At 60.6% G+C, this 20976-nt stretch overlaps 1 protein-coding gene across 1 annotated transcript in view; it reads left to right on the top strand.

Moving 5' to 3' along the window:
- SDK1 (sidekick cell adhesion molecule 1) overlaps positions 1–20976 on the top strand; it is a gene marked incomplete at both ends in the record, with an annotated part of 817684 nt that overhangs the window by 771350 nt on the left and 25358 nt on the right. Inside the window, 5 exons of the mRNA XM_082858150.1 lie at positions 5430–5545; positions 7363–7549; positions 9297–9434; positions 16433–16594; positions 17160–17285. Of these exons, the coding sequence (XP_082714276.1) occupies positions 5430–5545; positions 7363–7549; positions 9297–9434; positions 16433–16594; positions 17160–17285 (729 nt within the window). The remainder of the gene's footprint in view (positions 1–5429; positions 5546–7362; positions 7550–9296; positions 9435–16432; positions 16595–17159; positions 17286–20976) is intronic.

The following is a 20976-nucleotide window of genomic DNA, read 5'->3' on the forward strand; positions in this document are numbered from 1 at the left end:
GGGCCACCACACCCCCCTGGCCGGGCCTTGCTCTGCTCTCACGCCACCCATTTCGTTTCAGCTCGAAAACCCTTTACGTCTGATATTTTCTCCAATCTTACGAACAATGGAACTGCAGCGCAGACATTGAGCAGCGTCCCAAGTCCCACCAGCTGAGCCCAGACCCTAAACTCGCCAGCCAGGGCTCCTTCCACAGCCTCCCAGCTATGTTTTCTGTAGCCTGGAGTACATGGCATTGAGTTTTTTGAAAATAGTTTTTGTGACCAGTTTGCTGATTCTTCTTGCTAAGCTTCCTTGGAGTTGTTTTTGGTCCTGGCTCAGCAGTGAGGTGATGGACGACAGGCTGGGGGCCGGAGCTCGGAGGGGAGGACGGCAGCAGCGGGGAGACGTGCTGGTCCGAGGGGGCTGCTCCAGGAACCCAGGCACGGCACGTGGGGCCGAATTCCCTGCCCCCACTACCCCTGCCCCGGCCCCAGGAATTCCCCTGGGAGGGAGGGAGGGAGCGAGGCTCAGAGCCAGGCTGCCTGGGTTTGTACGGCCAGATCCACACGGTTGCTGAGTGTGTGGCCTCGGGCAGGTTACCGGATCTCTCTGGGCCTTAGTGTTTCCATCTGTGTAATGGGCAGTGACTTGCACCCACCTCCCCAGGTTATGAGGATGAAGTGAGGCCAGATGAAGGGTTTGCAAGAGATGCCTGAGCCCCTGGTATGAAGGGCGCTCCATCGATGTCGGCCTCAGCGCTGTTCACACCCCACTGACGGGTCCCCGCGTTAACCGGAAGTTAAAGCAGACGTTAGCACCACTGTATTTGTCTTCACGAGTCCTGGGGGTTCTGGAGAAGTGGGGGCTGTCGGTTGAGAGAAGGGTGGTGCGTGTCCCTCATGTGCGTTACAGAGTTATCAGATATGATCTCACTTTGTCTGTCGTAAGCTCTGTTAAAAGTTACTTTGTAATGTCAGTGGAAATGCTCATTTACGGGCCTGAGTTCCTGCGGGCGGGGCTCACAGCTGCCCGGCGTCCTGGGTGACCGGGCATTGGACGTCCCGTTTGGTGGCAGCAGTGACTCACAGCCTTCTTCTGGAGGAGGAGGGGCTGCACGCCTGCCCGGACGTGGCTCCTTCCTGGATCCTAGCGATCTGCCCCTCCTTCCTTCCTGGGCCGAGTCGCTGCTTGTCCCTCGGGGCCGAAGCCCCGCCACCCATGCAAACCTCCTTTATGGACTGAGGGGGCCCAGAGGCCACACAGTTACCCACACCTGGAGTCCCTCCCCGCCGGTTATCCCTGCTTAGGGGAACAGATATGTTGGCAAAGTTTGCTGAGAAGGTGAAAATACATTCGAGAATTGTTTCCTACTCACTTTTTTTTTTTTTTTTTTTTTTTTTTGCGGTACGCGGGCCTCTCACTGTCGTGGCCTCTCCCGTTGTGGAGCACAGGCTCCGGACGCACAGACTCAGCGGCCATGGCTCACGGGCCCAGCCGCTCCGCGGCATGTGGGGTCTTCCCAGACCGGGGCACAAACCCGTGTCCCCTGCATCGGCAGGCGGACTCTCAACCACTGCGCCACCAGGGAAGCCCCCCCTACTCACTTTGACAGGAAATGAGAAACAGTGTTTGACCAGAGAAATGTTGGTGTAATTAAAGTGAACTGATGAACGTACAATCTTTTAAAGATCACGTAAAGAAATTCTTATTTCCTTATATTAAAACATTAACAGTGATCCTCAGGTTACCAGTTAAAAACTTGCTCTACCCAAGTAATAAATCACGGGCTTACAAAGAGTGAAAGTCAAAACCGAGCGTGGTCTGGCCTGGTCCAGCAGCACAGTTCCAGCCCCCGGAAGCCCGTCAGTCGTGACGCCGGCAGCCGCCCCGCCCCGCAGCTCTCCACTGCTCCATCCCCGCCTCCCCGGCCCACGGTCCCGTGTGAAATCCCCCCCATTCCTGAAGAGCCATCTGGGTGTTCTGTTTCCAGGAAAGGCCCCACGTCCCCCAGCCACAGTGGTGACCCGTCGTGGCCCTTTGACCCTGTCCTCACATTCTGCCTGGTGCCGTGACTGCTGTGAATTATGTCTCCTGTTGAACCTGTCCTGCGCATCCTCGTGTCCACCCGCGAGCTAAGCCGCGGGCCTGGTTGATGTTCAGGAAAACGTCAGCGAAGTTGCTCCGTGGCGACAAATCACCCCCGAGTCTCGGCGCCTGAAACGCCCCCGTGTTTCCTCTCGCGCGTCCCTGTCCTTCACGGTCAGCTACGTCTCTCGTGCTCCCAGACACAGATGGGGATCTGGGGGCACCGCTGGTCTGGGAGTGGGGAGAGGTCGGCGCCGTGGAACGCTCTGGAAGCTCCTGCTGGGAAGTGCCCTGCATGTAACTACTGCTCCCCCGTCGTCAGCCCGGCCGGTGTCGGAGGCATGCAGCTCCCTCGGGGGGGACTCTGCAGGGTGGGTGGGCCCCCCCCGCTGCACCACGGGGGCAGAGTGAGCGGGCGAGCGGGGGCCGGATGGTGACCGGTCCCACCCGAGCCACTGACGAGCCCCTGCCCTCCAGCCTCAGCTGTTCACCAAATGCCTTTGAGGCGTTGTTTCCTCTCCTTGCCGTGGTTTCAGCACATGGGTGCCTGTCCAGCTGCCTCCCTGGAGCAGAGGTTCTGAAAGGTTGACGTGAGCCCAGGGCCGCCCAGGGTCTGCGGGACGCAGAGCCAGCAGCCCGTGGGCGAGTGCTTCCTGTCAGCAGCAAGTCTGCATCGGGTCAGGGCAGCCACCGTGTATCCCTGATGCCTGCTGGCCACGTCGGGGCCGAGCAAGCCGGCCAAAGTGCTGCCCTCACTGCTCCGTGGGACCCGCCCGCCGAGTCCAGCCCACAGCACCCAGCTGTGCAGGGCCTCTCCCAGCGCTCAGCCAGAATCCCAGAAGATTCCAGAAATCGCTGGGATTCCACTACTGCTGTCAGGTGCAAGGAGCCCCCAGAAGTCCAGGAAGCTTCTCTATCACTGCCCTGCCCGGACCTCTCTCCGGGGCTGGGGTGGCAGGAGCGATCCCTCAAGGCCGGTGGGTGACAGCTGTGGGAAAGCGTCGTCTGCCTGGGCCGAGACGCCGGATGGAGAGGATCTCCGCTCTGTGCCCTAACCCTGCACCCGCCCTCCAGCGCTGTCCGTGGGCCATCTGCGGATCAGCAAACGCCAGGGACTGCCAGGCCAGGCCAGCGTGCTTTTAAAAAGGAATTTCATGCATTTTAACACAGCATTCTGAGCCGATGTTCGCGTGCGCCGTACTCCACAGATGCTAAGGTTGGAGAACAAGGGGCTCGCGATGCACCAGACGCGCCATCGGTTTCCAAACTGAGCACCTTCCTGACAGGAGAGGATTGCACTGGGGATGTAGACAGACGGCCTTCCTGCACGTCAGGGTCTCCCGTCAGGGTGGAGACCCTGAGGATCTCAGGAACCAAAAAAATAAGTCTTGAAATTGGCGTGCTCTGCTCCATGTTCACCTGGGTTTCTCCCTCCCCTGCTGTGTTAGCGTCACAAAAGTCCTTGTCACCTGCAGCATGTTTTTGGCAGGAAGGGGCTGTGCTGTAGGACAGCTGGGGGGCGTGGAGACAGCTCAGCCTGGGGGCAGCGGCGCCTGGGGCTCAGCCGCCCGGGACGGCACCGGGGGTGGCGGTGGAGGGAGGCTTTGTCCAGCCCGCGTCGACCCCAGAGCCGTCGTGGGCCCTGGGTTCGGCTGTGCTTGGAGAGGGAAACTTGGGGGACTGGGGCGGCCACGCACAGATGGTCCTAACCCACCACCAGGGTGATGGCTGTGCTCCATTTTGCCTTTCACGTTTTAATCGTACGACAGTGATTTTGTGATAGAGTCGCCCATGGCAAACACGCAGAAGACATTAACTTTATTTATGTTTTGGATTATTAATGTGGCTGTTAAAATTCCTCCGGTTAGTTTTGATTGAATTGTTTTTTGTGCGATTCTGTTGTTTAATGGAGCGGTAAATAAGCATCTCTGATAATGAGGCTGAGCGTCTGTCACAGCCACCTGGTGGGGGCTATTAACATTTCCATTAGCGGCGGGGTGGGCAGTGATAATACAGGAGCCACACAGTTAGAGCAAAATAAATAGTCGGTGTCAGGCTGAGTGGGCGTTAATTACTATTTTATTCTGCACTGGTGGTGGGGAAGCAGGGAGGGGAAGAAGCGGGGGAGGGGCGCCTCAAGGGGGTCATCCTCTCCCCAGGAGGCCTCACCAGAGAGACTGTGAGCTGGGCGGTCTCCCTCGGGCGCTGACCGCTGACGCGTGTTCCTTTCCATTCATGGCCCTAAATAGACTTGAGTCAAGAGGCAGCGCCCTGGCCGCAGGCAGGGCCGTGGAACGTGAGGGTGCTGGGTTGGCGCCCTGGCCCTGCAGCAATGTCCCCGACAGCTCCGTGGAGCTCCCCAGGGTCCAGCCCAGCGTGAAGTTCACTGGGGGAGGGGTCACCCAGGTGGGAGGAAGGAGTAGCTCCTGGGAGGCAGAGGACAGACGGGCCAGAGGGGAGAAATGTCCCCAAATGTGCACGTGCGTCCTCCGCGTCATTCCCAACTTACCCGCGGCTGCCTGCAAGGCCACGAGGCCACGGCCATGGCGCCCTGCCAGTCACCTTTCACCTTTGATCTGCACAGTGTGGCCCTGCTGACACCAACACAGCACCCGGGGGCCCTCGGGGTTGGGAGGGAAGGAGTGGGACCGGGTCCTCCTGGGGGGCGTGGAGCTGTGGCCTCTGTGCTCCGTCCCTGAGAAGGGGCAGCCCCGGGTCTGCAGACGTCAGCTCCACCTGGAGCACGGCTTCGTACCCAGGATCCGGGACTCGTGATGGGAACACAGATGCCTTTATTTATTTATTTTTGGCCGCAAGGCCTGTGGGATCGTAGTTCCCTGACCAGGGATCGAACCCAGGCCCTCGGCAGTGAAAGCGCAGAGTCCTAACCACTGGGCCGCCAGGGAGCTCCCATAAATGCCTTTATTTTCTCTGAGTTCCACCTGGAGCTGAGCATCTCCCTCAGTTATGAATGTGGCGACGTACCAGTGCCGCATCACTGGGCCCTGGGACTCTCTCAGCAGCAGGGCCCCCGGGTGTGCCCCCGTCCCGGCGAGGTTGGAGGTTGCTGCACCGTCTCTGCTCATCCCACCTGACCTCAGAGGCGTCGCTCGAGCAGCTGCTAAGCCTGGCTTCAGGGCTCAGTCACAAGCACAAGCACGTGGGTTACCGTGTCACACCTTCGTTCCCAAAGCTCTGCTGTGTCTCGATATAATCGGTTTTCTTTGGGATTCTCCAGGTTTTATTTCATGCATTTAAAGGCGCGGTTCTGAGAAGGGTTTGTGGTCAAGCTGGCAGACAAGCTGGGTGGTCCAGGGCAGGGTCTCGGGACTTCTCAGCGGACCCCGCTGCTCTCTCCGCAGCCCCGGCCATGGCTCCGCAGCACGTGCAGGTGAACCCACTCACGGCCAGCCAGCTGGAGGTCACGTGGGAGCCGCCGCCGCCCGAGAGCCAGAACGGAAACATCCAGGGCTACAAGGCAAGGCGCCCTCTCGCTTGGTTTGCCTCTTCGTCCAGGTCACTTGCGGGCCAGGGTCGGTGGCCTGAATCCCCAGATCTCCCGAGGGCTCCGCTGGGACCCCGGCCGCTTCTGCTTCCCGTCCTGACTCAGGCCGACAGACCCTCGGCCCCCAGCCGGGCGGCTGGAACGGGCTCAGCCTGACCTTGCCTCTGGCCTGGGAGAGCGGAGCCCAGTTCCCCGCGTGGCCAGCAGCGCCTCCCGCCCCCTGCACCCCCTCTGGGAGTCTCCACCGCCTTTGCCGACAGTAAAAGGGAAGCCCTCGGGAGAACAGGTTCCCCCCGCACCAAGCCCTGCCCTGGGTCCGAGTCTCTTGTTCGGTAGGTCCAGGATGGGGTCCAAGGACTTGCGTGCTCCTGGGAACCTCACTTTGAGAACCCTTACACTGCACTGTCATGATTCCACATTCAGTATCCCAGAGGGGGGATGCAAGAAAGGCAGCAGCCCGTTGCAGTCCGAGCATCAGGTGATGAACAATGGCACAGAGTTGGTGGGGGCAGGAAGCCCCCCGCAGTGTTCCACCTCCAACATCACCCCTGCGTAGGGGGCTCGGACCCCGTGAGGTCAGCTAGAACCGTCCGGAAGTGCGGTCCCTTGAGAGTTCCCCGCCTTCCTCCAGAGTGAAGCTGGGCTGTTGAGCCCACGTCGAGCAGCCATCAGACTCCATGGTAGCCTCCCCTGAAGGCTATTGGGCCAATTCAACGTCCCTTTAAAAATGACGTTGGTAGGTGTTTTGTGAAAATAAATACCGTCCTCCACGGCAGGGCACCTGCAGTGATTAATGAGGTAACGGAAAGTCCCCCGAGCCCGGAGCCAAGGTGCTATTTATGTATGTCCAAAACATGTTTCCTAATTTCCTAATGACAGAGACGTTGAACCTGGATATTGAGTTCAGGCTAGTAAGGCCTGTTCAAGCAGAGCGTCTCATCTGGCCAGTTCAGAGCAGAAGCTGAACTGCGTCTTGCAGGTGGATACGGCGAGGCGCTCCCGCAGCTCCGCTCCGGCCTGGCCAGGCATGGGGGCACGGGAGAGCAGGCCCCGGGCCTCGGCTGCCCTGCGCGTGGGCCAGCGGCTCTCACGGCCCGGCCTGTTGTAGGCCCACAGAGCCGAGGTGGATCCGTGGATGGGGGCTGTCTGTGGGTGGCCTGGCTGGCACTGGCTTGGGCAGTGGTTCTCGGCCAGCTGTCTAGGGAAGCAGTTCTGATGACCTTAGTAAACCTTTGGACGCGGGCATCATGTTCGCCCACGGGTGCATTAAAAACTAGACGAGAAGAAACGGAACCCAGGAGAAACAAGGGCTGCTCAAGCAGGGCTGAGCCCTACGTGGTTCGTCTCCACGTTATTTTTGGCTGTTTTAATATCCGGAGTATGGGGTCACATTGATCCAAGCCTTCGATCTCAGCCTTAAAGAAAACGTGGGAGTGTAGGGTAGAAGCTGGGGGCTTGTTCTACCCACAGGCTGGAGCAGGGGGTAGATTGGTCTCCCTTCTGTCCAGAAGCTTGGGGGAAGGAGCAGGGCCCCCACAGCCAGCCCTGTGAGAGAAAAGGTACTTTCCTGGCAGCCGAAGGAGATGCCAACGAAATGCCACCTCCATCCTTAGGCCGCGTCCACCCTGGCCTGGCCTCAGCCCCCTCCGACTCTGCAGAGCACAGCTCGGCCCCCGGGAGCGCTCAGGTCCCCTCTGGCTCAGCGGCCACCTGCCCCCAGGCTGAGGAACAGAGGGGGCGCCACCCCTTCCCTCCCGCGCTGGCCTCCAGCCTCCGGCTCTTTCTGGCAGATCTACTACTGGGAGGCGGACAGCCGGAACGAGACGGAGAAGATGAGGGTGCTGTTCCTGCCCGAGACCACGGCGAAGCTGAAGAACCTCACCAGCCACACCAAGTACCTGGTCAGCATCTCGGCCTTCAACGCCGCTGGAGACGGGCCCCGGAGTGACCCCCGGCAGGGCCGGACCCACCAGGCCGGTAGGAGGACACGGGCTTCCTTCCCACAGCCTGGGGCCCCTCCCTGCCCTGGCGCTGTTCCCCGACCCTCCCTCTCCATTCCCTCGGCTCTCCGCTCTGCCTGTCCTGTAAGTCAGATCCCGCGTAGCTGGGAATTTCTGGGTCCCATTCGTGTGGTGTCCCCAGCGCCCAGCCCAGGCCTGCTGCGTGGAGCTGCCCCGTGAACATTCACCAGTGTGAGCAGCGTGGGCAGTGGGGGGCCGGGCTTCCATCTGCACGAGGCCTCATCTGTCACCGGCAGGACTTGTCCAGGCCTCCGGGGGATTCTCTCAGGGTCCAGATCCCGGGGCAGGGGGAGCTCCTTGTATGTTGATGTGCTGAGCCCAGGCCGCAGTGTTGGCCTCCCCGGGCCTCTGGGCCACAGAGTCCCCTGGAAGCAGCTGGCACGCCGTCTCTCAGACACATGCCCCGCGCAGGTCCTAGGGCGTGGCCGGGCTGCCCTGCCGGGGGTCACACTGCCCGTGACCTCCTCTCCTGATCTGGGGTACGTTCTGAACCGCTCACTCGCTCTCCTGGCGACTCGCAGAGTCCCTAGTGGTTTGGGGCGCTTCCTGAGGCTGACCAGGCTTCCCGAGGGAACGGCGGCTGGGCCCTGGGTCCCGGGAGCTCTGGGGCCTTCTTGAGATGCAGGGAGTGGAAGGCTGGCAGTGTAAGTTAGGGAGCCCGTGGGGCACAGACCCACCGGCTCTGGGATCCCCAAACCTCTGTGGGTTCAGCCTTCCTGGGAACAGGGGCTCCTGAGAGTCAGGCCCCCTGGGAGATGACCATGACTGCATTGCAGGGCCTGCGTCCTCGGGGCCCGTCCAGCAGCCCGGGAGGAGCTGTCTGTGGACTGTGGGCTCTGAGCGGGAAGGGTATGGGCGGACCTGTGGGGCTGAGGGTAGGACGTGGAGGCCCTCGGGCGCTGCGGGCCCGGCGGGTCACAGGGCCAAAGGGCCCCCAGGGACGGGGGAGGACGGAAGGGGGGCAAGTGGGGGCCGATTCAGTGGGCATTTCTGAGCACGGAGGGGAACCCAGCTAGGGGGGCATCAGTGCCCACTGGGGTAGGGGCAGCTCTGGGTGCCAGCACCCACCCGGCCCTCCCACGGGGCCCAGGCAGACGGGAGCCGCGGGCGGGGTCGGCGTCCTCCCCAGCCACACAGCCTGCCTCTGCGTCTGCCAGGAGCTTCTTCCAGCGCAGGGTGGCGCGTGAGCTCCCCCATCTCCAGACCAAGGGGGACAGGGAGATGGCCGGGCGCCCGTGGGATTTAAGATGAGGACCCGTGTGCGGGGGTGTCCTCAGAGGCTCTGGGCCCCCAGGAGGGGAGGGGAGGGGAGGGGAGGGGAGAGCCCACCCCCCCACCCCCGCGGAGGAGCAGAACTGGAGCCCGTGGAATCCTCCAGCAGGTGCTAGAAGATGGCGCTGTCTGCACCTCATTTTCTGTTTCCATCCATTATTCGTGTTTATGCCTTTGTCATTGCACCTCTCAGGCTCCTTTGTGTTTAAACACCGCCGTTTTCTCTGCTCTTCTCAGGAGGCTCTGAGTTTCTGATTTTGACCCTGGGAAGTTCGGAGATGACCAATAAATCTCCTTTTCATCCACGGCACTGAGACTGCACTAAGTTGGAGATTCCATCTAATAAGATCCCTATTGCACGCGGGGGCGTAGACACGTACGTAGATGACGTAAAGGGGCTTTGGTGACGTCCTCTCTGTCCTGTCCTCCAGCTCCCGGGACCCCCAGCTTCCTGGCATTCTCAGAAGTAACCTCTACCACGCTGAACGTTTCGTGGGGGGAGCCCACGGCAGCCAATGGCGTCCTGCAGGGCTACCGAGTGGTGTACGAGCCCTTAGCACCTGTCCAAGGTAAGCCTCCCGGCTGCGTGACACCCACCGTCCACACGACATGGCGCCGGGAGGGGCGGGTGAACCGACTGAGCGCGTCCGGGGCTCCACACGGCCCCTCTGCAGGGCCCCTGACCCGGCCTCTTTATCACCCAAGACCCACCTCTCCTGCTGCGCCTGAGATCTCAGCGCTCGTCCCACCCTGGTGCCGCAAGCTGGAGCCACGTGGGCAGCTGGGCCCGGACGCTTCCCTCGGGTGCTCCTCTGGGGCTGCCCTCATTCTTCTGTTTACTCAGCGAGGTTTTTGTTTTTTGTGTTGGGGGTGGGGGTTTTGGGCCCGCACCTTGCGGGATGTTTCCCCACCGGGGATTGAACCGGGCCACCGCAGTGAAAGCGTCGCGCCCTAACCACTAGACTGCCAGGGAGCTCCACTCAGCACGTCTTTCTTAAGAGCCTGCTGCGTGCCAGGTGCCGTTCTAGTTGCTGGAGTCTGTGGATCCAGGGAAGCTGGGTTCTGAGCTGACCCGTTCATCGAGATCCTTGCTTTCCTGAGTGCAGTGAGCTGCGCTCCAAGGAGGAGAGAGCAACACACACACACACACACACACACACACACACACACACACACACAAGTCTGACAGTGATCAGCGCCACGAGGAGGAGAGTGGGACCGCGTGAGAGCCTCGGGCGTGGAGCGGGGACAGGCGCTGAGGGACAGGAAGGGCCCAGGCGCCCAGCGTCCGAGACGAGACTGGCCCACAGAGGCTCGGTCACGCGGGGCCTGCAGGGAGGGGGCAATGCCAGTCATCCGGGCGGCCGCAGGGCCAGTGACATGGGGCTGAGGTGGAGCCAGAGTCGCCGGGTCTGAGTTACAGGAGACCGGGATCCGCGGCTGCATCAACCCCGGCGCCACCAGGGGGGCTGGCAGGGGGCTCCGGGCGGGAATGATGGACGGGAGAGGAGAGGACAGGTGCAGGGGTGGACAGGGCGGGCGGGAAGGAGCTGGGCCGTGACGGCATGGCTCTGTCCCTGCGCCCCTGCTGTAGTTGGTGCCGCCAGCTCTGTGTTGATTTGATCTCTTATCCACTCATCTCTGCCCGCTGCCCCACTCCCGGAGCGCACACTGAGGGCCTCTCTGTCCCCACTGTGTGCCCGGCACTGTGGTGCAGAGAAGGGAGGTGAGGCCCTGGTCATAGACACAGACAGAGTGTAGAAATTATGGATTATTTAATGTCTGGGAGGAAAAGATATCACCAACGCATCAAATGATATTGGCTCTCCATTTAAAGCCGTGATAAAAGTTTCCTTTTAAAACAAGCACATTCAAGTAAAACAGGGAGTTGATTCGAAGAAGAAGAGTTAAGCCCTAGATTTTATTTCATCGAATCCACACCGCCATGGCCTGGGAGGTTCATTGTTATTTTATGAAGTGCTGAGAAGGAAAAAATGCTTCCACTAAACCACGGCCCAGTCCTCCTGAAGCATCAGTTCCGAGCTGCATCCCAAATCAGAGATGTAAAAACGCGAGGGGGAAAACGCGCGTCTCAGAAAATCGATGAGCTTAGGTAAATAGCAGTAGAGGTGACAGAGGGTCCTTCCTGCCTCTCACGTGAACTTAGGTAAATAACAGCAGAGGCGACGTGTGGAAACGGTTTGTAGAACAGCCAAGGGGCTGGGGACCAGCACCGATTCAGCGCGCTCTGCTGTATCTTTCCAGGACCCAGCGCCCGTCTGCAGACAGGTGGCCTGGGCGTGGCTCGGGTCAAGGTCCGGAAGGAGACGGGCCACGTTCCCGCCCGTTAGGGAGGGAGGGAGGGCCGAGAATTGCTGGAGACTCATTTTGCTCACCGGCGTTCCCTGCACATGCACGTGCGCGCAGATTCCACGAGCCCAGGTCCCAAACACCTTTTCAAGGATATTAACCCACTGGTGCCGTCCAGATGAGAAAGGGTTGCCGAGAACGGTGCCTGACTGGCCTCCGCCTCCGTCCTCACCCCAGACTGTGAGTGAGGTTTCCCGCGCTTCGTCCGGCAAGTGACTGAGTGCTGAGCAGAGTGTCTGTGTGCGGGGGTTTGCACAGTCTTTCCAGAAACTCCACGGCCCACAGCTGTCTCCTTGGCCTCCCGGCGAGGCCACCGCCCGGCCGGATTCCGCAGCGGGGCCTGGCTGTGCCCCCCGTTACCCTCCTCTGCACGGTCAGGCGCTAGAATTGCTGCAGAGCTTCCCCACGCCTGCCCCCCGCCCCCGCCTCATTGCCGGGGGCGCAGCAGCAGCTCCGGTTCCCGGTGTCCTCGGGGCTGCTTGTTTGTTTCACGTTGTTTGGACACTCAGGTTCACCACGAGCAGCTCACAGGGTTCTCCCGGTGCCCCCGTCAACGCGACCCCACCGAGCACGCCGACCGGTAGGCGCTGTCCCTCCGGCACTGGCTACACAGCAGGCCGCACCCACCGCTCTCGTGCCTTCTCTCCTCATGCCCAGCACAGCCCTGCGGGGCGCGCCGCATCTGTCCTCACGCCACAGACAAAGCGGGCGGGCTGGGCTTCCCTGGTGGCGCAGTGGTTGGGGGTCTGCCTGCCGATGCAGGGGACACGGGTTCGTGCCCTGGTCCGGGAAGATCCCACATGCCGCGGAGCAGCTGGGCCTGTGAGCCATGGCTGCTGAGCCTGTGCATCAGGCCACAGGAGTGAGAGGCCCGCGTACCGCAAAAAAAAAAAAAAAAAAAAAAGCAGTCGGGCTTCGGGACCTTAGGACGTTGTCCGCGGTCTACCATTGGGGAACGGGGGGAGAGGAGGGATTCGAACCCAGGCGGGCAGGTTCAAGAGCCGAGGTCTTATCTGTCACGTGATGGGGAACGTCCGGAGCTTGTGTCTCTGACTGTAAACGTGATGCTGAGCGGCAGAGACGGAGCCCGAGGGGCAGTCAGGAAATCATCTTGCTTTCCGGCCGCGGGTGGGGCTTGCCGTTCCCTGGAGTGACAACAGGTGGAGTCACTTCGGTCACAGCCGTCTTCGCCTCGTTTCACAAGTAGCGAGACGCCCGCCGTCCGCAGCAGCGTCCCTTGTCTGTGGGGAGGCCCGCTGCTCTCAGCCTGGGTCTCCGGCCAGTGTACCTGCCCTGCCATCGGAGCAGGGACGGGGGCTCAGCCCTGCGCTCACTCAGCTGCTGCCCCGGCTCCTGCACCCTCAGCAGCAAACTGCCCAGACGCCAGGCTCTGGCTGTGCACGTCCCAGACCCACTGACGCCTGCTTGCCTGTCGAGTGGCCGGTCCAGGGCTGGGGCTACCCCACGTGACGGTGACGGTGACAGGAAGCGTCCAGTCCCGCCTGAGGCATCACAGGACTGCCTCTAGCACCAGGCCGGCACCAAGCCGGGCCGCCAACCGCAGGCCGCCCTGCCGCCCGACAGCTCGGGCCCTGCTCCCGCTGGAGTGAGGCTGGCCACAGGCCTCGAGCCTCCCCCGGCCTGCCTGGCAACCAGCAAACACCCCTTCCCCAGGAGCAGAGCTCACCGACCCACTGCCCTGGTGCCGCCCTGGTGACCCTGTGACCTTCCTGAAGTGCCCCGCTCACCGCCAACCTGGCATCACGTCCCAGGATCCCACCGCGAGCCCGCCTGGACCACGGCCTCTGCCAGAACCCCTGACTTGGCCAGATGTACACTAGTCCTGGGCCCTTCCAGTGGCCACGGCTGGCAGCCAGAGAGGAGCACGGCCTGGCCGAAGTGGGGCCGTAAGGAGGCCGTCACGCGGGGCGTGGGCAGCGGCTGCCGGTGGCGGTCCTCCTGCTGGTGGGTGTCATGGGTCGAGCACAGGAAGGCCCCAGATCGAGCCCCATTGCGTTCCTCCAGACTCGGCTGCGTGACTCGCAGTGGCCACTGGAGCAGTAACTGCCGTGGGGCGGGCGGAGGCGTGGAGAGCGTTTGCACGCGGGAGGCACCCTGTCCTCTCGTGGACACGCCTGAGCCGGCCCTCGGGGTGATGCCGGGGACGTGACCTCTCCGTCCTCTTGCCTTGGCGGACAGCTGGCCACCTGCCGGGCACGTGAGGACCAGCTGCACGCAGGAGCCCGGCCACGATCGGCCACGCCAGCTGCCTCCCAAGGCCTGACCGGCAGGATGGCGAGCTGAGCTCCACAGTGGCCGCCATAAGCCCTGGGTGCTGGGGCAGCGTGGCCACCGCGGAGCGGGAGAGCTGCAGCCGGGGACGCAGGTGGAGCGCAGCGCCCAGGGTTTGACGTGCTTTCGAACCGTCACTGCAGGGTCTGGGATCCGGCCCTCCTGACACTGCTGTGAGGTGGCACTGCCCACTCAGGACCGACGGGAAACGGAGGCCTGCAGAGGTCCAGTGCGTCGCCCGGCGTCACACGGGGAAGAAGTAACAGGCCTGGGCCAGGCTCCAGATCCCGGGGCGTCCGCACTCCCCGTCCCGCTGGCCGACCCGGCGAGTTTCAGAGGGAACCCGCCCTCGGCCGATCGTGGAGCAGCGGCGCTCGCCCTGGGCGCCTCTCTGCCGGGGCTCTTTGGGGCGTTCTGACCCAAGACCGCGCCGTTGCCTAGCTGAGCAGGCCCGACACCGTGGACAGAGTCGTGGGCGAGAACAGAGAGGCTGAACGCCAGGCCGCGGCTGTGAAAGCACCACACAGCTTCCCGGACCCGCTGAGGGCAGGCTGCCCGGCACCTCGGGCCCCGGTCCAGCCCTGGCTACCCTGCGTCCCCACACCTGGGCCCATCCCTCCCCAGCGGCCCCCAGTGCCCCGATTCTATGTCTCCTCCCCTCAGGGCGGCTGGCTGATCTGATGGGTGTGCAGGCCTCTTGGAGGGTGTCTCCTGGAGAAGCCTGGCCCTCACCCCCTTCGCGGTTGGATCTGGGATTTAGGCAGGGAACCATGAAAGTAGGAAGCGGGACTCCGGACCATTTCAGTACTCTCATATGCCTCAGAGGACCCGTGCAGCTCCCAGAGATATGGCTGCAAACGTAGGGAGAAGCTCGAGCATCTTTATATTAACTCTCTGTGGTAACGCCACTTCCCTGGTGAAGATCACCGAGGATATGATATTTACGTTGATATGCACATACACAAGTTTGTGGTAAAGAGAGTAAAAAGCAGTTGTAAAACAGTGACCTCACCCTGGGGTGATCCTTCTTCATGCCCCCTCCCCCAGGCCCGGGCAGCGTCTGGAGGGACACCTGCAGACCCTGGTCGGGCAGCCTGCAGCCCAGGCCCTGGGAACAGGGGCGTCGATGTGGTACTGCAGTGCTGTGGACCCCGGGTCCCTCCACCAGGAAAGTAGGCCTGGCTGCGTGGAGAGCCCCCAGGCCCTCGGAACACTGAGCCGTGTTCTTGGGACTCTGATTCCATAGAAGAGCTATTTTTATGTTTTCTTACGTGTTTGAAAGGCGACTGCACTCTGAGGTTTGGAGTGCGGGGTGGTTTTAAAGTTGACTGAATAAATAAGACACTGATGTGGTTGGGATGGGGGAGGGGGAGGGAAGCAGACCAGCTCCACCTCTTGGCGGGACAGAGCTCACAAGATCTGTGCACGGGGTTGGTTTTGCTCTGAGGAGAAGGAGGGCATTTTTCAACAAAAGAAGGGGCTGCTCTCCAGGAAAACTATATCTGGCAGGATCCTGCGTGTGTTTACTGGTGACGGTCAACCATGGGTGCGGACTCATCCCTGAAACCCCGTTCTGGAGCGATGCAGCTGAGGGGCGGCCTCTCTGTGCAGAAGTGGCCCTGCTTCTCTACCGAAAAGCTCCAGTCACACAAGAGAAGCCCAAATTGCTCCGAAACAACTTGGAAGAGAATCATGTCGCTGAACAAATGTTTCATAAAAGGCGCAATATGAAGACAGTAAGCCAACTAGAAGGGCTTCTGGAGGCCTGTAGGGTCAGAGGAATTTGCTTTGATGACTCTGAAAGCTGGACCCACTTTGTAGCGAGGACGCACGTTGTTGGGCTCTTCTGAGGTCAAGGCCACCCTAGGATTCAAGGTGCAGATAACACCGGCCGGTCGCAGCGAGGGCAGGTGGCCCCTTGGTCTTGGGAAGCACGGCCGTTCTCTGTGTACGGGACACGGTGGCGCAGACGCTGGACCCAGGACAGCAGGCACCCGGTGCGGCTCTTCCGCACGACCTCTGCTGACTCACAAGTCCTGGAATTGCCCCAGCCTGACACCCTCCTCCAAGAGGTGCCCGACAGACATCGGTGTGTTGAAGGCTCTGAGAGGTCCTGCAGTCTAGAACTTATGGAGCCTTTTTTGTTTGAATGCTTCATTTTCAGACTTGTTTTACCAAAGAACCCTATTTTCCCTTCTGGAAAATGCTGCGTTTGTGTACTTTTCGGTTTGTATCCCCCTGCCAAAGTGTCCAACCTCTATTTTCTAATTAAACCTAGTACAGCCAGCATCACATCTGCTCGGTGTCTGTGTTTGAGGGAAGCGTCTCTGTGCTGGCACAGGTCTGTGGGGCTGCGTCACCACCACTCTCTGTGGTGACAGGTTCGTCATGTTTCAGGGTCTGTGGATGAAGTTGTCATGCGTTGACAAAGCCTTCAGGCCGCAGAGTGGGCCCCGCGGGGGGGCCGCCTGCAGCCCACGCAGAGCCTTCCTCCATCTTCCTCCTCCACGTTCTGTCCCCGACTAAGCTGGGAAGCCCGAGGTCGCCTCCGACGTGACACAGGGCTTTGTGCAGCTAGCTCCCAGCCAAGTGGGGAGGGACCCTCCAGACGTCGGGGGCCTGCCCCCACCTTGGTGCCTGGCGCCGGGGTTCTCTCCCCCGCCCCAACGTGGCCAGTGAGCCGGGGCCTCCTCCCGCGTGCTGTGAGGGTGGTGCTTCCCCGTGTCAGCACCCACTTACCACGCTTAGACTCTAACGGCACTTATGTGTGCTGGAAATCGGCCCTTGCCACCACTTACAGTCCCGGTGGTAAGAAACGCTTCCTCAGCAAACCTCGCGGCCTCCTGGTCATTGGAGCTGAAGAAGCGGTGCTCAGGGCCCCTCTCGCCCTTCCCGGCGGCTCTAGGGGTGAGCAAGGTGGTGACGGTGGACGTGAAGGGGAACTGGCAGCGCTGGCTGAAGGTGCGCGACCTCACCAAGGGGGTGACCTACTTCTTCCGAGTGCAAGCGCGGACCATCGCCTACGGGCCCGAGCTGCGGGCCAGCGTCACGGCCGGGCCGGCCGAGGGTGAGTATCGGGCCTCCTTCGTCCGGTCAGGGCTTGGTCTGCACTCCCGACGAGCTGTGCTGGGCGCTCAGAACTGGCGTCAGCTCAGGACTCTCTTGGCCCCACCTTCCAAGGCGTGTGTTAACTGAACGTCTGCACGCGGACATGTCCAGTGTGGGCGAGCAAATTCTTAGGTGTCGAGCGTGTCCGGTTTGTATTTGTCTCCTGGAAAAAAAGCGAAAAGAAGTGCATTCGATTTTTGAAATAAGATACGTAAGAAAAATTTGAAGTTTTCCTGGCATGAAGAGGAACCGCGTGGTTCCCGCTGCACAAACGCCCTTGGCCTCTGTTTAAGTGCTTTGGAGGAGAGGGCAGTGGATCGAGAGGGCACCTCCACGCCTCAGCTCTCTTGATGCTCTGATGGACCCTGTGAGGCCAGTGTCAGCCCCACCCCGACTTTCAAGATGAGGGACCGGGACTGACCCAGGGTGAGCCCCGCCTGGAGACCTAGCAGCAGAGCTGGCCCCTCTGCAGGCCCAGGAGTCCCAGGCCAAAGCCCACCCGCTCTTTTCTCCTCTGTCCACAGGTTCCCCGGGCTCCCCTCGAGACGTCTCGGTCACCAGATCCGCCTCTGAGCTCACCCTGCAGTGGACGGAGGGCCGCGCGGGCAGGACGCCCACCACGGGCTACGTCATCGAGGCCAGGCCCTCAGGTAGGGCGGGCGAAACCTCGAAACGGTGTCTCTGCATCTGTGAAAGAGGGGATGTGTCAGAGCTTGGGGCCTCCCCGGCCCAGCATCTCCCTGATGACGTGGAGACGGAGGGCATTGACTTGAAATGAGAGGTGCCCTCTCACTCCCCCACCCCCCGTTGTTTTTTTTAAATATTTATTTTTTATTTATTTATTTATTTTGGCTGCGCCGGGTCTCCGATGCGGCACATGGGATCTTTGTTGCGGCCTGCGGACTCTTAGTTGCGGCCTGCGGGATCTAGTTCCCTGACCAGGGGTGGAACCCCATTGGGAGTGCGGAGCCCTACCCACTGGACCACCGGGGAAGCCCCCACACCCCCCCATTCTCATAACCACGGCTGCGCTAGCGACCTCACGGGCATCAGACCCATGGTGTTCTGGCCACGTTACCTAGGCTTTGGGGGAGGATGACTGTCACTCAGATACACGTGCGTGAGAACTTAGGGTCACTGAAGGATGTTCTCAGCTCAGCGCTAAGACCCACGAGTGTTTTCAGAGGCTCCGCTCGAGATCTCGGTGGAGAGTGTCCTGCTCATTTCGGATCGTCATGAACCTTCCTGTTAGTAGTGAAACCCACACGTCATCCGCGGGGAGCGGGGTTGAGATCCGCCCCAACCCCATCCACCCTAAGAGGGTTTCCGCCTTCTCTCTGTTCAAGTAATACCTAAGGGCAGACACCACTGGAAAGTGAGGGATGGTTTGAGTCGGATGTTACGGCTGGAGCTGGGGGGGCATCACCCTCGCAGGAGCCCCGGGCACGTTCACCGCGACCTTCAGACGGCCGTACGGCTCAGCAGGAACATCCAAGCGTGAAAATACACGGCGTGCCAGGGACGCACTTGGAAAGTGACTCGCCGGGCCCCGCCTCCAGATGGACTACAGCACTGCGAGCACTTCAGTGTGATGTTTAAAGAAGCTATTAGACCAAGAGGGAAGACCCCAAAGTCGCAGACACCACAGGCGTCCCTCCTCCCCACCAAATGGCTTTTGAAAGATTACGGGTTAGAAGTGCCTTCTAGAAACTTCTAAGGAGAAACCTAGTACATAAAACCAAAACAGTTTCTACGTAAAGGCGATGTGAATACTTCTTTGGCTCAAGAATGCCCATGTTCAGCCCCCGGGCCTGGGGGATCCCGACAGTTTCTGATAAGCAGGGCATCTGGCCTTTTCTGGAAATGGAGGGTCCCAAATCCGTGACGGGTGCGTTCTCAGGCTCCCTGGGGAGCTGGTTCATTTCCCCTCGTGCTGCCCCTGCTCATCCGTCTGCTGCGATGAAAGAAACGGGGTGCCTGGTGGTTACAAGTGCAGCTTCTGGGAGTCTGGAAGGTGGTGCAGCACTAACAGGGTGGCGCCCCACACCCGAGGGCCTCGCCCAGACACGAGCCTTCTGCCGACAGCTGGCGGTCTGACTCCCCGGGTCACTACCAGAAGGTGGAAGCTGACCCACGGGGACCAAGACGTGCCAGGAAGCTGACCCGGAGGACGCTGTTGTTTCCAGCGAGCCCCGAGGGTCCTGCTTCACCTTCTCAACATTGGAGAGCAGGTTGCCAGCGATTTCGACTGGGCCAGAGCAGGCCGCCGGCCTCACCGTCCAGCTGCTGAAAGTTGAGAGAGACGCCCTCCCCCCTTAACGGAGGCCTGCAGCTGCCTGGAGTCAGATGAAATGCATTTACGGATTGTCAATATTTAAACGCCTTGCCAGTACCTGGGGCTTTGGATCTCAGCTGTCATCTATTACAGGCCTCGTTACACGGAACAGTAATGCTGCATCATCTCACTCTCTCCCCGAGGCTCTTTGGCGACGCCCTCTCCAGGCAGGGCAGTGGTGTCTGAAGGGAGCTTGGTAGTGGCGTTGGGCCCTGGGAGGGGTAGTTTTTAATAGGGGGCCACCCGGGTTCCCGTCACCGCGGGCGTCTGGAAAGACTGAGCCCCTTTGTTGGGTGGCCCTGGGGGCCCCAGGCTGCCTGCCATCTCCCCACCAGGCCTCATCTGCATCTTGCCCTTGGAAGGCATGGAGCTCGTCCGCTTGGCTGGCGTGGGGACGGTGGCCAGCAGGCTCCAGCGGCCCGGGCAGGTGGCCCTGCAGCCTTGTGCCTCTTCACTTGAACCCCTGCAAATTCTGCTGATGCCCTAACGTGAAAACACCGAATTGAACGGCAGCTGGTGAAATTCACATCGGACTAGGACACACACACACCCCCCCCCCCCCCCCCCCCCCCCGTCACTCCTGGAGAAGGGCAGTCAGCGAGTGTGGACACGGCCCCGGACGCCACAGGACAGCCTTGCCGAAGGTTCATTTCTCCGGTTGGGCGAAGGTTTCCTCCCAGTTGGTGTTGCTAAACTCCCAGGAAGGCAGTGGAAACTATGCAGCGGGCATATGCAGATGAATTATTTACACAAATTGTCCCGAGGCATTTTACTGTATAGATCAGGAAACCTAATTTACATATTTACACAATAGACCAGAATGGCACTAAAGGAACTATAAATATATTTTCCTCTCCACAGCAGCCGTGAAATACATATTTAGGATGTACCCAACGCAGGGCAGACATTGTGTTGCTTTTTTCACGCGTAATGTGTTTAGCCCAGAGAGGAGAGGGGGTTTCATGGAGCAGGGCCCCTGTCCCCGTGGGCCCCTCCCTGCCCACTTGCGGTCCTCCTGGGGGCCCCCCAGGCCCCTCCCCACTCACTCTGTCCGCTTCTGATCTTTGCCTGCGGGACTTTTCAACTGAACAAAGAAAAACAATCAGTGCTTTTCAGAAGGTTTAAAATCCACGGAAGTTGCCAAGTCAGCGCCTCAGCCCAAGGGCTGCAGCTGCAGTTCTGACTCTGTCACTGGCCTGTGTTCACTTCTTCTCTCCTGCATGACCCCGAGTTGACAGCCTGTCGGGCTCTGCAGCCGCTTCTCTCTGGGCTGGGTCCTGGTCCCAGGCCATCCTCTGCGTTCATCTCATTGGTGTCCTGCCTTCAACAAGGATCGGATAACATACAATTATTTTATCATCAGATGTATTTAGCCTCGGGTGTAAGCCCCACCTGTTACAGCTCAATTTCCGACCCAGCCCAGTTACACCAAGAGAAATGGCAGCGTTTAAGACATAAGCAGCTCCCAGGCTCCAAGCTGCAAGCCGACGTCATGGCGCTGGTTGTGAGTTTAGTGGAACCAGAACCCTTGGGCCGTGAATGACAGTTTCACTCAGCGTGGAGACCCTGCTGGGTCGTCCACGAGGTCAAACGTCTTTCTTGGCGCCTGCCTTGAAACCTGCCATAGACACACGCTCCTGGGCGTCGGCAGGGTAAGTGGAGCGTGGACCCTGGGATTCGGGAGGGCGGTGTCCCTGCTCCCCGGTGACGAGGGCATGACCGGGAGCAGATGTGCCTGGGCGGCAAGGTGCTGGCCCTGCAGGAGAGAAGCTACCTTGCGCCAAGCGCCGGAAACAAGTGCGGTCGGGGCAGTGACCCGCGTGGACTGGAAGCACTTGCTCTCCTCGAGGATGTTCAGTATTAGCCGTTCTCCTTCTTTAGTAAACAAATACTGCCACAGGGCAGCCAGGACCCAGAGCTTATATCTTTAAAGGAAAAGCAGCCGGTGGGACGCACGTGCGTGTGTGGACCCTCACGCAGCTTTCCTTCCGAGCCCGGCAGGGATG

The sequence above is a fragment of the Leucopleurus acutus genome (assembly GCF_964270905.1).
Source record: "Leucopleurus acutus genome assembly, chromosome: 16".
NCBI classification, from domain to species: domain Eukaryota; kingdom Metazoa; phylum Chordata; class Mammalia; order Artiodactyla; family Delphinidae; genus Leucopleurus; species Leucopleurus acutus.